Consider the following 11187-nt stretch of genomic DNA (forward strand, 5'->3'; position numbering starts at 1 on the left):
ATTGACAAAATATTGACATTGACATACTTCTTGGAAGTATATAGTGTGTTAGAATTCTAACAAATTAACACAAAACACAAAAATATTTACATTCTGGTATAGAAGACATTAAGGAAGCATTTGTCACTCTCTTTAGTAAGTCTATGATCTTGGAATAGAAACTCAGTGCTTGAAAACTTGCCGCCTTGTCCTACCACTTATCACCCCCGCTAACTACAGTCCTTCAGGTTTTGCAGTAGATAGATTTCAAGTTTGGAATGACCTTTACCATGAATGGCTGAACTCGGCCAATATCTCCAACCACTCAAAGGAGAAGTTTACTTCGTGGTTTTTAAGCCTCATGATGTTATTAGGAAAGGGAATGTCCAAGAAATATCAATTTAGGGGTTTTTCCAGCACAAATCCTGACTCCACTTGTGGGCACCCTCCCCCCACCACCCCCCAGCTCCCCAACCTGCTCCCCAACTCTCCATAAGAGGACCGCTATCGCTGAGCCTACTTCATTTAGCGTTCACAATCACTTTGACGTCAGAAGGTATCAAAAATTGTTTACAGACTGCACATTTCTCAAAAAAAAAAATCAAAAGCAAAAGCACACAGAACCTGTCTTTAAAAGGAAAAGAAAATTACAATTCGTTTTCTGTCTTTAGACACCATTCACCCAACAACTGCTACATGCATTTCAAGTTTTTGAACAGGTGTGGGATGGGGCTGGATATGGAATTCGATTGTTATTATTACTAATTATTTTTAAAGATGGGGGAAACACTGTGAAGTGCAAAAAAAAAAAAAAGTCCTGTGCCTGGTTGGGTTTTTTTTTCTTTTATCATCATATTATCATCATTTTTTAAAAATCGGACTGTGATAAACGGAATACCTGCTAATCACCTCGTCTCCCGGGCTGGTGTTTGACTGACAGTTCCCCTTGTCAGCGCGCCTTTCGCTTTGCCACATTGGGATCTCTCTCTCTCTCTCTCTCTCTCTTTCTCTGCCTCCCTCTCTCTGTCTCTCTCACTCACTCAGCTGCCTCTTTAGACGAGGGTTGCACGTCGATCGAGGAGCGCGTCCTCTGCCATCGCCGTGCGGGGATCGGGACCCCGGCCCTCGCCGCCCAAAGTCTGCGGTGCAGCTTCGTTCTCACTCCCTCTGCCCTGCTCCGTGAATGTGTGTGTGCTGTTTGGTTTTGTTTTGTCATTTTTTTCCTTCTCCTCCTCTCTCTCTCTCTCTCTCTCTCTGTTTTGCTCCGTGTTGTCCGTTTCTGGAGGGTTCGTTTGTGTTTTTAGTCATCTGAGGTCACATCTATTTCCTCGGGACTCGCCTGCTTGGTGGCGATTCTCCACCGGTTAATATGGTGTGTCCCTTTCTTCTTCTGTTGCGAATCTGAGCCTTCTTCCTCCAGCTTCTGTCTTTTGAACTTCGTCCTTCGGTTCTGAAACCATACTTTTACCTGCGGGCAAGAGGCAAATGGGGCGCGTTAGTTCCTCCACAGCGCCCTCCTACCTCGACCTCCTCCGCCTAGGCCAGAGGCAGCCTGAGCCGAGGCCAGCTTCCTATCCTGAGGGCCAGTCTCCCCACGGACTCCCGTCGGGGAGCTGACTTCCTAGCCTGTGGAAAGCGGGAAACCTGGCTCCCTGCCTTTCTGGGTCTCCCGGGGTGCCTTTCTCCCCCGGCAGGCAGCCACGAGTGCGCAGTACCCCTCTCACCTTGCTCACAGCCCACTAAGAACAAAAGTCTTACAAAGAATGGGCAACCTCTATTTCAAAAAGAGTAAAGATGGGGAAATTGTGAACAGGCATCTCCCTGGTTCCCTCTACCTAGCCAGCGCAGGAAAGACCTCATTCCAAGCTGCAACCGCTTCCTGCGCGGCCCAAAGTACTTTTTAATGCTGTTTCCCAGTGTTGCCTAAATATAGGGCCTCCTCTGCAGGGCCCGGGGCCCTGGGTCCGGCAGAGCCTGCCTGAGCTTCCTCCTCCCTGCCGGGACAGTAGCAGGTGAGCGCAGCCAGGGATGGGGGTGGGGGTGGTGCTGGAGGAAGCCAGGGGAGGTGGTGGGATTCCGGGACTTGGCTCTACCTTTCCAGCTAGGAAAAGAGTCTAAAAGTGAAAGCTTCTGAAAGATTATGGGGAAAAGGGAGAATAACAGAGAAACTAAGAACAGAACAGACGGAGAACCCTGTCTTTCCTCCCCGAACCAGCCCCAGGACAGGTCAGAGCCAAGCTCCCATCCAAGTCGCTTCAGCTCCCACCAGGGTGGGGCTGGTGGCTGGGCCTCCTCAGAGCAGCTGCTCCAGGTCTGGGGAGCCCTGACCAAGACTAGCTGCCACCATCACACACTGGGGAGTGGGTCCCCCTTCGGCAACCAGACGGTGACACTGTCCAGGCTTCCCAGCCGCGAGGTAAGGATGAGGGAAACCGTGACTGCACCTTCCAGGCCGCCGGGCCTGACCCGGCCGTGACAGCAGCACCCCAGACCCCTGAGGTCCTCCTCGGAACTCCCTCCTGGAGGCGGCGGGCCCAGGTTCCTGCGCGCTCTTTCCGAATGCCCAGTCCCCAAAAGTGCCCCATGAAAAAACCGAGCTGGAACAAGGCTGAGTTTAATTTGCTTTGAGTTTGCTAATTGAGGGGGAGGACGGTTCATTTCTCCCCGGCGCTCGCCCAAGGCGCGCGTCGGTGCGCTCGGGGCTTGACACGCACACAAAGACTCCAGGCAGCGTGCGCAGCGAGGCGGACAAAGACCACCTCCGCCTCGGCCATCCAGGAGGAATCAGCCAGGCCGCGCCTTGTGCCGGGCCCCGCACCAACCCGCGAGGCACTGCTCGGTTTTGTCCCAGGGTGCGTTTTAAAACAAAAGCCCCGACCTCTCTGCGCCTCCCAGAAAAAGTGTGACAACTTAATCTGCCCGAAAACGCTACAGTTTGCCGGGAACTTTGACCCGGTTCTGCAGCTCCAGGTACAGTAGAGCCTACTGTAGCCCTAAGCCTCCTCCTGGCCTCGGGGGCAGGCGGCCTCGGGCCAGCCTCAGAACCCCCGGGCGCAGGAGGGGTCTGTCCCTCCAGGCAATCCCTCTCTGTAGCTTCCAAGCTCCGTTTCTCTGTTTCACCTTCGCACCCAGGATGTGCCTGGTCTCCGCCTGAATCTCTGATCTCCTCAAGGGGAGTAACTGGAGCCGACCCGTGTGAACCCTGGGCCAGCGCCTGCGCACGGAATTCCCCCTTAACCTACTCCAGCCCGCTCCAGCCTTCCGTCCCAAACTCTCCCGACTCCTGGCTGTGCTCTCTCTTTTTCTGGACCCCAGCCGAGTAGCCAAAGTCACACCAAAAGTCTCACCAAAAGTCTCACCAAAAGTGCAGCGGCGTCTTAGCCAGGAGCTGTAAATCCTGCCCAGCCGGACAGAAGGAGCCACGGGCCCATCCCTCTAGAGCCTGGGGTGGGCAGCGCCGAGAGTCCCTTGCTGGAGCCCAAGGAAGCCGGGCACCTCGAAACTTATACATCCTGAGCCCAGGCGTGGAACCAGCCCCCGGGGCGCTTTGCCGCAGGCCTCTCTGAACTCCACACTCGTGTGCCAGCTGCGTGTGTCCAGAGATTTGGGACGGGGTCGCTGCTCCTGGTCCCTGCTCACCTGAGTTTCCGTGAGGCTGAGGCTGTGCGCCAGCTGCTTCCTCTCGGCGCCCACTACGTAATGGTTCTTCTCGAAGGCGTGTTCCAGCCTCAAAAGCTGGGATGGGGAAAAGGCGGTTCGGATCCGCTTCGGCTTTCGGGCCAGCGCGTTGTGCAAAAGAAAGCTCTCCGGACTTGTGTCGTTCCCTGCGGGGGGACACAGCAGAAGGCCCGTTAGAGAAGGCCGTCCCCGCCGGCCGCGCGCTGGCTTCTTCCGAGCCGGGCTGCCGAGGCGTGGCGCGCGGGGCCTTATCCTCGCCCGCTGGGCTCGGCGCGTGAGTCGGTGGCCCTCCCGCCGTGCGCGAAGACACCGGCCCAGCAGCCTGGCCGGGGCCGCCGGGCCCTACCCACCCAGCAGCCGTCCCCACGGGCCGGTCCCCAGGCTCCGGACCTCCGCGGGCTCCGCAGCCGCCCTGGCGCCACAGAGCTCGCCACCTCCGCGCAGGGCGCGCGGGGCAGAGGAGGGGCCGGCCGAGCTGGACCGGTGACTGGCGCCCACGACCCAAAGAAACTGCTTTCTCTTCTTTCTAACCTCTCGGGGAAACTCTGACCCCGGGGTGGCGAGGTGGCGAGCCGCTATCCAGTTTTCTCGAGGACTTATTGGTTAATTATTTCTCTCTCCCCTTCTCTGGGCTGCAGGGGTGGCAGCCCGGCCGAGACCGAAATCGCTTCGTTTCTGCCGCCGCTGCCTCCTGGGGACCCGGTTCTCCTGCTGCCCCGCTCCAGAGAACTGGCAGGGATCGAAAGCCAGGGGTGGCCGCGCTCCGGGCACCCAGGGGGGCTGTGCGCGGCCCGGAAGGTCCCCGCGACTCCAGGCCGGGCGCGCGGGCCGAGAGCGTGCCCGGCGGAGAACGAGCAGAGGGCTCCCAAAAGTTTGCGAGCAGAGGCAGAGAGTTTCGGGTTCACTCATGAAGGGTGGGAAATCGATTCACCAAAAACCCACACAAAGAAAAACAAACGACAGTTGGGGCGGGAACGGAGGCAAATCTCGTCCGGGAATAGAGGCGAAAGGTTGTTTTTGTTTTGTTTTGTTTTTTAAATTGGGGGGTGTGGTGGGCACCTTCCCGGCTCTGGGTTCTGGCAGGAATGCAAAGGGTTAAAGAATGGACAAGCCTCCAAGTATTGATCGGCTGCCGCGGGAGGTAGGTCTTTCCCCGGCTCTGATCCCCAAACTAATTACTCGCCCCATTTTCTGGAGTTTTATCGTTTCTCCCACCCCCACCCAGAGGGGGCCCAAACCCCATTTTTTAAGTAGCAAGAAAATAACCCTCAAATACATCTCCCCCTGCCCGTCTCCTGACCCGATTCTTTTCCTTTAAAAGAAAAATATAACCCAAAACAAAAACAAAACCAGACTGAACCTGCCTTCCCGCCGCGGCCGATCAGCGCCCAGCTGGAGCAGGTCGTGGCGAGAACCGAGCCCGAAGCTTTCCACCCGCGCGGGTGTCCGCCCCTTCCCGGCCCTCAAAAATAAAATAAAAACAGAGGAAGGAAAACAACCACCTCTAGACTTTTCTCCGGAGACAGAAGGGTCCCCTCGCCGCCCAAAGAGGGTTCGAAAACTGAGCGGGCGCGGGTCTGCGCGCAAGGGACGCGGCGTGGGTGGCGAACAGGGGCGAACGCAGTCGGAGCGGCCACCCCGGCGGCCGGGCCCTGCGTCCGCGCCTCCGGCCGGGGCACCGCCGGGAGACGCGAAGCCGGGGCGCGCCTCGGGCTCCGGGGCTCCTCCGCGGGCGGGCGCCGGGCAGGCGGCCCCGGCTGGTCGCCTCCCCCCGAGCGCGCGCGGGGACAACTTCCCTGCAGGCGCCCCTGTCCAAAGGGCCCGGCGGGCGCAGGCCGCTCCCCCAGGCGGCCGCAGCTCGGGGCGGGGAGACCCCCGCGGGGCCCGGCCCTTCGCTCCCGCCGCCCGGTTGCCGCGGCCAGCGCGCGGGTCGCGCGCGGAGCCTCCACGCAGGCCTCGCCCCGCGCCCACCCCGGGCAGGCCGAGGGCGGCGCGCGATGCCGGCGGCTGCCGCCCCGCGACGTGGCACCTACCTTGGAAGCGGTGGCCCAGATAGCGGTAGCGGTGGATGAGCCAGGGGTAGAAGGTGGACGGGTCCCGCTGCTGCGAGGCGAAGAGGGGGTGTGGCGAATGCGAGGAGGGCAGGGGGTGGGCGGCCAGGGCGTGCGGCGGCGGCACCGGGTGCACCGGCACGGCGGGGTTGGGCGGGTGCGAGACCGCCTCGGCGAACACCAAGTCCGGGCTGGAGTAGACGCCCCTGCCGGCGGCGGCCGAGTGGAAGCCGTTGAGGAACGGGTTTATGGGGCTGGAGTTGGCGTAGCTGAGCGCCGCGGGCGGATGGGGTCCTCGGAGCGGGAGGCGGGCAGGGGACTGTCCTTGGCCACCAGCGACTCGATGGTGAAGCAGCGCTTGGGCGCCGGCTGGAACATGCTGCGCCGAGGGGCGCGCGCCCGGGGCTCCCGGCTCCGACTCCCGGCGCGCAGCCTGCGCCGCCCGCTGCCCGCGGCGAGGACGGTGGAGAATTGGGGACTTGTTTGTTTGGGGTGGGGGTGGGGGGAGGGAAGGGAGAAAGAAAGGAAAGGAGAGGAAAAAGGACAGGAGGGGGCGGGGGGGAGCCGTAGCGCGGAGGAGCCCGAGAATCCTGCACCAAACGCGCCCAACCTGGAGCGAGGGGAAAAATCCTTCCAGAAGAATTTGCAGGCGTGGATTGTGGGGTAATTTTTTTTTTTTTTGCGAGATGGCGTGGGGGGATCGGAGTTAGAGGCAGGGAGGAGAGGGGGGGAAAGTTTCCCGGGGGAGGCAAAAAAAAGTTTTCTCTCCTCTGTAAAAGGCGGGCAGGGCGCCCTAAATCCAAGGACAATCCATGGAAGTGCTCGCTTCTTCACAAGTTGTGCAAACGATTTGTTAGTTCATGAGCCTAATTAGTGCGGGGATCACATAAACAGCTTCCTCCGAAGCCTGGTAAATGGCTTGATGATTGGTCGCTATTACTCGCCCCGAGGTGGAAGGGGGGAGACTCTTTAAAGTGCGTCATAGGGAGGCGAGCGCCTGGGAACCCGGAGGCCTGGATCCGCGCCGAGAGTGGAACGGAGTCGGCGCCGCCGCCTGGGCCGAGCCTCCCGCCGGGGCCGCCCGCCCGCCCGGTGCCTCCGCGCCCTCGCCCCGCGCGCCCGGCCCCGCGCCCCCGCGCGCCCGCGGCGGCCGCTCCTGCTCCTCCTCCTCGCGCCTCCGCCTCTCCCCCCCCCCGCCCCGGCGGCTTCTCCTCCTCCTCTTCCTCCCCCCGTCTCCCCACCTCCTCCCGCCCGGCCGCCGCCTCCTCTCCACCACTCCCTCCGGGGCACCCCTGTCCCCGCAGAGCCCGGGCCGGCGCCGCCTCCGCGCGGCCCCCAGGATCCCGGACCTGCCGCGCCCCAGCCGGCGGGGCCGCGGGACGGACGGACGCGCACGCCCCGCGCGCCTCGAGCTCGGCCGCGGCCGCCCCCGCGGCGGGGCGTCGGGGCGCCGGACGCCGGGAGCCGCGCGCGGGGAGCGGGCCGAGGTCGCCCCCGCAGCCGGAGCCCAGCCGCGCGGCCACCGCAGCCCCCACCCCGGCGGAGCTCCCGGCGCTTCCCGCGGTGAGGAGGGGGCCCGGGCGGGGCGGGGGGGTCCTCCAGCCGCTCGGAGGCGCGCGGTCCAGGGGCGCGGCGCGCGCGATCCTGCGCCCAGCGGGCGCTTTCCCGGCGAAGAACCGAGCCGCCCACCCTGCCGGGGCCTGGGCTTCCTGCTGGCCCGGTTCTGGCCCCGCGGGCTCGCGCTGTCTCGGCCCCCGGGGTGGGGGGGGGGTGCTCACCTCCTCCCCCCAAAACAATTCCCTCTGTAATATCTGGGGCCGGGCGCGCAAGGTCAGGCGAGAGCCGGCTGTGCTGTTGCCACTGTATTTCCGTCGTCGATATTATTTTGGTCAGCTGTCATTGTGGTTATTGTGGCGTTATCATTACTACTACTGCCGCTGCCAGGACTCTGCCATCTGTCGTCCCAGCGGCGGGTTGCTGGGCAGACCCAGGACTCGCAACTGGGGACGGCAGGGCGCGTCTCCGGTCCCGGGCCCTGTCCGCATTTTCAAGCTCGCCTTCGGTTTTGGGATGATTTTAGGGCCCAGTTCCCTCGTCCCCATTGGCTCAGGCAGCGGCATAATTATGATCACATCCCCCAGGCTGCTGGCGCTGCTCTCTGTTTATTGGTGGTTAAAGATCTATTATCTATTCATCAGCCGCCTCTTTTTTTTTTCTTTTTGCCAATTACATTCTTCTAAAGTGAAGTACCAGCAGGTATTTTGCACGTTTACAATTAAAAAAACCTGGCGTCCTTTAAATCTATTACTCGAAGGCCCAAATCGTTTCTCCTATGGACGGAAAAATGCCTGTATTCGGTGACTAGGTTGCCGTGGGATCCGGAAAAGTGGATGGAGGCCGTAACATCACCACCATCATCAGTTGGGGCCTGGGTGTGAGGACACCCCCCTTTCTTCTGCTTCCCTGCTCCTTTCTCAGGGGCCTCCCCCACCCTCTCTGGTTTACACTGCTTTGTATTTCTGTTCGTGTCCACTTCCCGACTTCTTTCTTCCAGGTTTGATGTTGTATTTGGGGGAGGCCCAAAAATGCCTTTGGGAATGCCCTCAAGACAGGAGATGAGTTAGGGGTGCGTTTTCCGAGCCTACCTGGATGTCTGGCCTTAGTGAGGGCAGAAGGAGACCCTCGGTGCTCCCCCCAGCCTTCCTGGGCACACACACAGATACCTTCATCCAGTCACTCACTCCACAGGTGTGGGCCTCTGCTCCGCCATCGTGCCCAGGGAGAACCACCTCTGCCTCAGGTTGCAGAGCTCTGATGCCCACTGGGCAGGGGCGGTAGCCAGGTTTCTACACTTGGTGGGCTCTTGTGTCCTGGGGGGGCGGGGAGGGATTCTTTTTCCCAGGCTCAGGGATAGAGGGTGTTCAGCTACAGCTTCTTGGGGAGATGGGGTATATTTGAAGATGCACCTCCCTGTACTTGAGCCATGGACCTCCAGAAAAATATTTTCTCCAGCTTGGAAGTTTCTCCCTCTGTGAGACTGTAGGGACAGAGCCTAGCCATACTGAGGTGGGCAGGGAATCTGAAGCCACCAGGGAAGGTGGAGGTCTTTTGGCTGTGCCACCTGCCAGAGAGCCTGAGAAGGGAGGTTGAGCCCTGCATTTCCTAAGCCAGAAAGAAACACCCAATTTAGGTAGGCTGTAGATCCCAGATCTTGGAGCAAGAGGGAAGGGCTCCCTTCTCCTGGAAGGCTCCCAAATCGCTTTCAAGCCAGGCCCTTTAAAATGGGCCTGAGACTCTAGATCAAAACCTGGGGGCACTAGAAGCCCTGCCTTGGCACAGGACAGGGGATGACCTTCCACTGCATGACTGGTACTGGTGATCTTGACTGGGGTATGATGACCTTGAGGGCAAAGGAGAACCAATCACTGATGAGAGGTGGGACAGGGGCCCCCCACTGTATCTTATATGCAAAGATATGTCTCCTCTTTGAAAACTCTCAGGCTGAGTACTAAGGTGTCTTTCCCTCTTAAGCCCTTTTGACCTGAATGCATCCAGTATCCCTCAAGGACCTGCCAGTCAGTCTCCTGCTGGTGACAGGTACTTTGGGCCTGCCTGAGATGCCAGGCTGTCCCCTGCCAGGCAACATCCTCTGCAAACCACAACCTTTGCAGACTGCCCTGTGAGGACTAGGTTTGCTCCAAGGCCTCTAGTGCGGCAGGCAGCAGGCGGGCCAGGGAGAGGGAACAGGGTCTAGTGGGTGCCCTCCTGGTGGAAGCAGGGCTTGCCAGTTTCTCTGGCCCATGGGCGCCACTGACCCCGACTGTCACTGTGTTCCCAGAGGTGGGTCTCCAGTGAGTCAGGGACCCTGAAAAGTTCTGGGAGCCTTGTAACCTATGCTAATTCAAGCGCTCTAACCTGAGGAGTTCGGGAAGGTTGGAGCTGCCAGGCCTATGTGAGGGGAAATTAACTAGAAGAGTGATTCATTAACCAGATTGCTTGGTGGAGGTGGGCCAGGGCACTTGGACCCAGAGCCGCATCTTTGACCAGGAGGGAGGCTGCCACTCACTTTACTCATGCTTTTGGGCTAATAATTTGGGTCTCTCTGGGTCTCTTAGCTGCCCTTAGACAGGTGGGTGTATGGTTAAGTACCTGTGAGTTCAGTGGGGGGTGGGGAGATTTCTGAGGCTCCATTTAGAGCAAGAGGTTCCCAAGTCATGTGGTTTAGGCTGTGTAGACTCAGGATTCTCCTTTCTGCAGGTAGAAATGATGAAGCTTCAAGTCTTCCATCTGGATCTGTCTGGTCTGCGAGCTAGGGCAATACCACAACCTCTCCCAACCTCCATTTTGTCATCTGTGAAAAATGGCCAATGCTGCCCGCCCAGGCAGTGGAGAGTAGGAGGCCAGCCTGTTTGGGGGAGTCATAGAGCCCTTCTACTTCCCGATTGTAGCAGTAATTGCATGTCTGTGTGCATTTTTCCAAACACAGAACTGTACACTGCCAGGATGAATTTTCCTGTATGTAAGTTACACCCTAATGAACCTGCCCCCTCAAAAAAAAAAAAAAAAAAAGAGGAAGGAAGGAATCCAGTAAGGTTTGGTGACCTTGGAAAAGTTACCTGACCTCTGTGTGCCTCTGCTATCTCTTAAAGAAATAGATAACAGCATCCTGGCCCTTGGTATTGTCCAAGGAGATAAGCCAACAAAGTGCATAGACTGTCTAGCACATAATGATCTGCAATAAAAGCGAGCTCCTGTCCTTGATGTCGCTATTATTATCACTTGCCATCTCTAAGGCTTGTCACTGGGTTTCAAGACTGAACAGTAAGTTGGACAAACATCAGCTATTGCTGTTCCCATACTCCTGTCACTAATTCTCCCTCTCCCTTGTTACCCCCAAAGCTGGGGACTTCTGTAGGGAGATATGGGGGTGAGGGAGGCCCCAAAAGGCAGACACTTCTGGGGATTGCCCATCACTCTCTCCTCTGAGTTTCACACCAGGGCCCCTGCCTTTGGAGATGCACAGGGCAGTGCTTCCTCCTCCGTGACTCCTGCCTGGCCCGTGGTCACTGGGGTGGAGGCCTTAAATGCCCAGGTGCAGGATTAGGATCCTACTTGTGTGACCTTCGCCTTCATTGGGGTTTCTCATCAGCGAAAGGGAACTAGCAGCGTGTAAGAGCTGTTGAGAGGAGTGAGTGAGCCGCCGTTCAAGGGATGCTAGTTATTGTTAGGCCATGACCTGGTGCCTGCCGCCCACCTGGCACCCTCCACCGCCTCCAGGTCGCGGCATTGAGGACCTTTCCTTGGGAGCTGGCACTGTGGCCCCGCCAGGCAGCGCGGGTAACGCGGGTCTAAACGAAGGGCGTGCTCTTCTCCGGCCCAAGGCTGGCGGAGGGTCCCCAGATGCCGAGGCCGGGAGGCCCAGGGAAGCGATCCTCCAACGCACTGTGGTTCCCAGGCACCCGGTCCCTCCGAACGCGAG

The 11187-nt window shown here is 59.2% G+C and overlaps 1 protein-coding gene across 1 annotated transcript; it reads right to left on the minus strand.

The window, feature by feature from the left end:
* Window positions 1-444: 444 nt before the first annotated feature.
* EMX2 (empty spiracles homeobox 2) lies at window positions 445-6121 on the minus strand. Its single transcript, XM_037496705.2, is given in 4 exon segments — window positions 445-1447; window positions 3619-3803; window positions 5691-5987; window positions 5990-6121. Coding segments are annotated over 4 exon segments (747 nt in total). The 5' UTR covers window positions 6087-6121; the 3' UTR covers window positions 445-1279.
* Window positions 6122-11187: the final 5066 nt, after the last annotated feature.

This window comes from Talpa occidentalis, unplaced genomic scaffold (assembly GCF_014898055.3).
Source record: "Talpa occidentalis isolate TD23 unplaced genomic scaffold, MPIMG_talOcc4v2.1 talOcc4.8, whole genome shotgun sequence".
Lineage (NCBI taxonomy): Eukaryota > Metazoa > Chordata > Mammalia > Eulipotyphla > Talpidae > Talpa > Talpa occidentalis.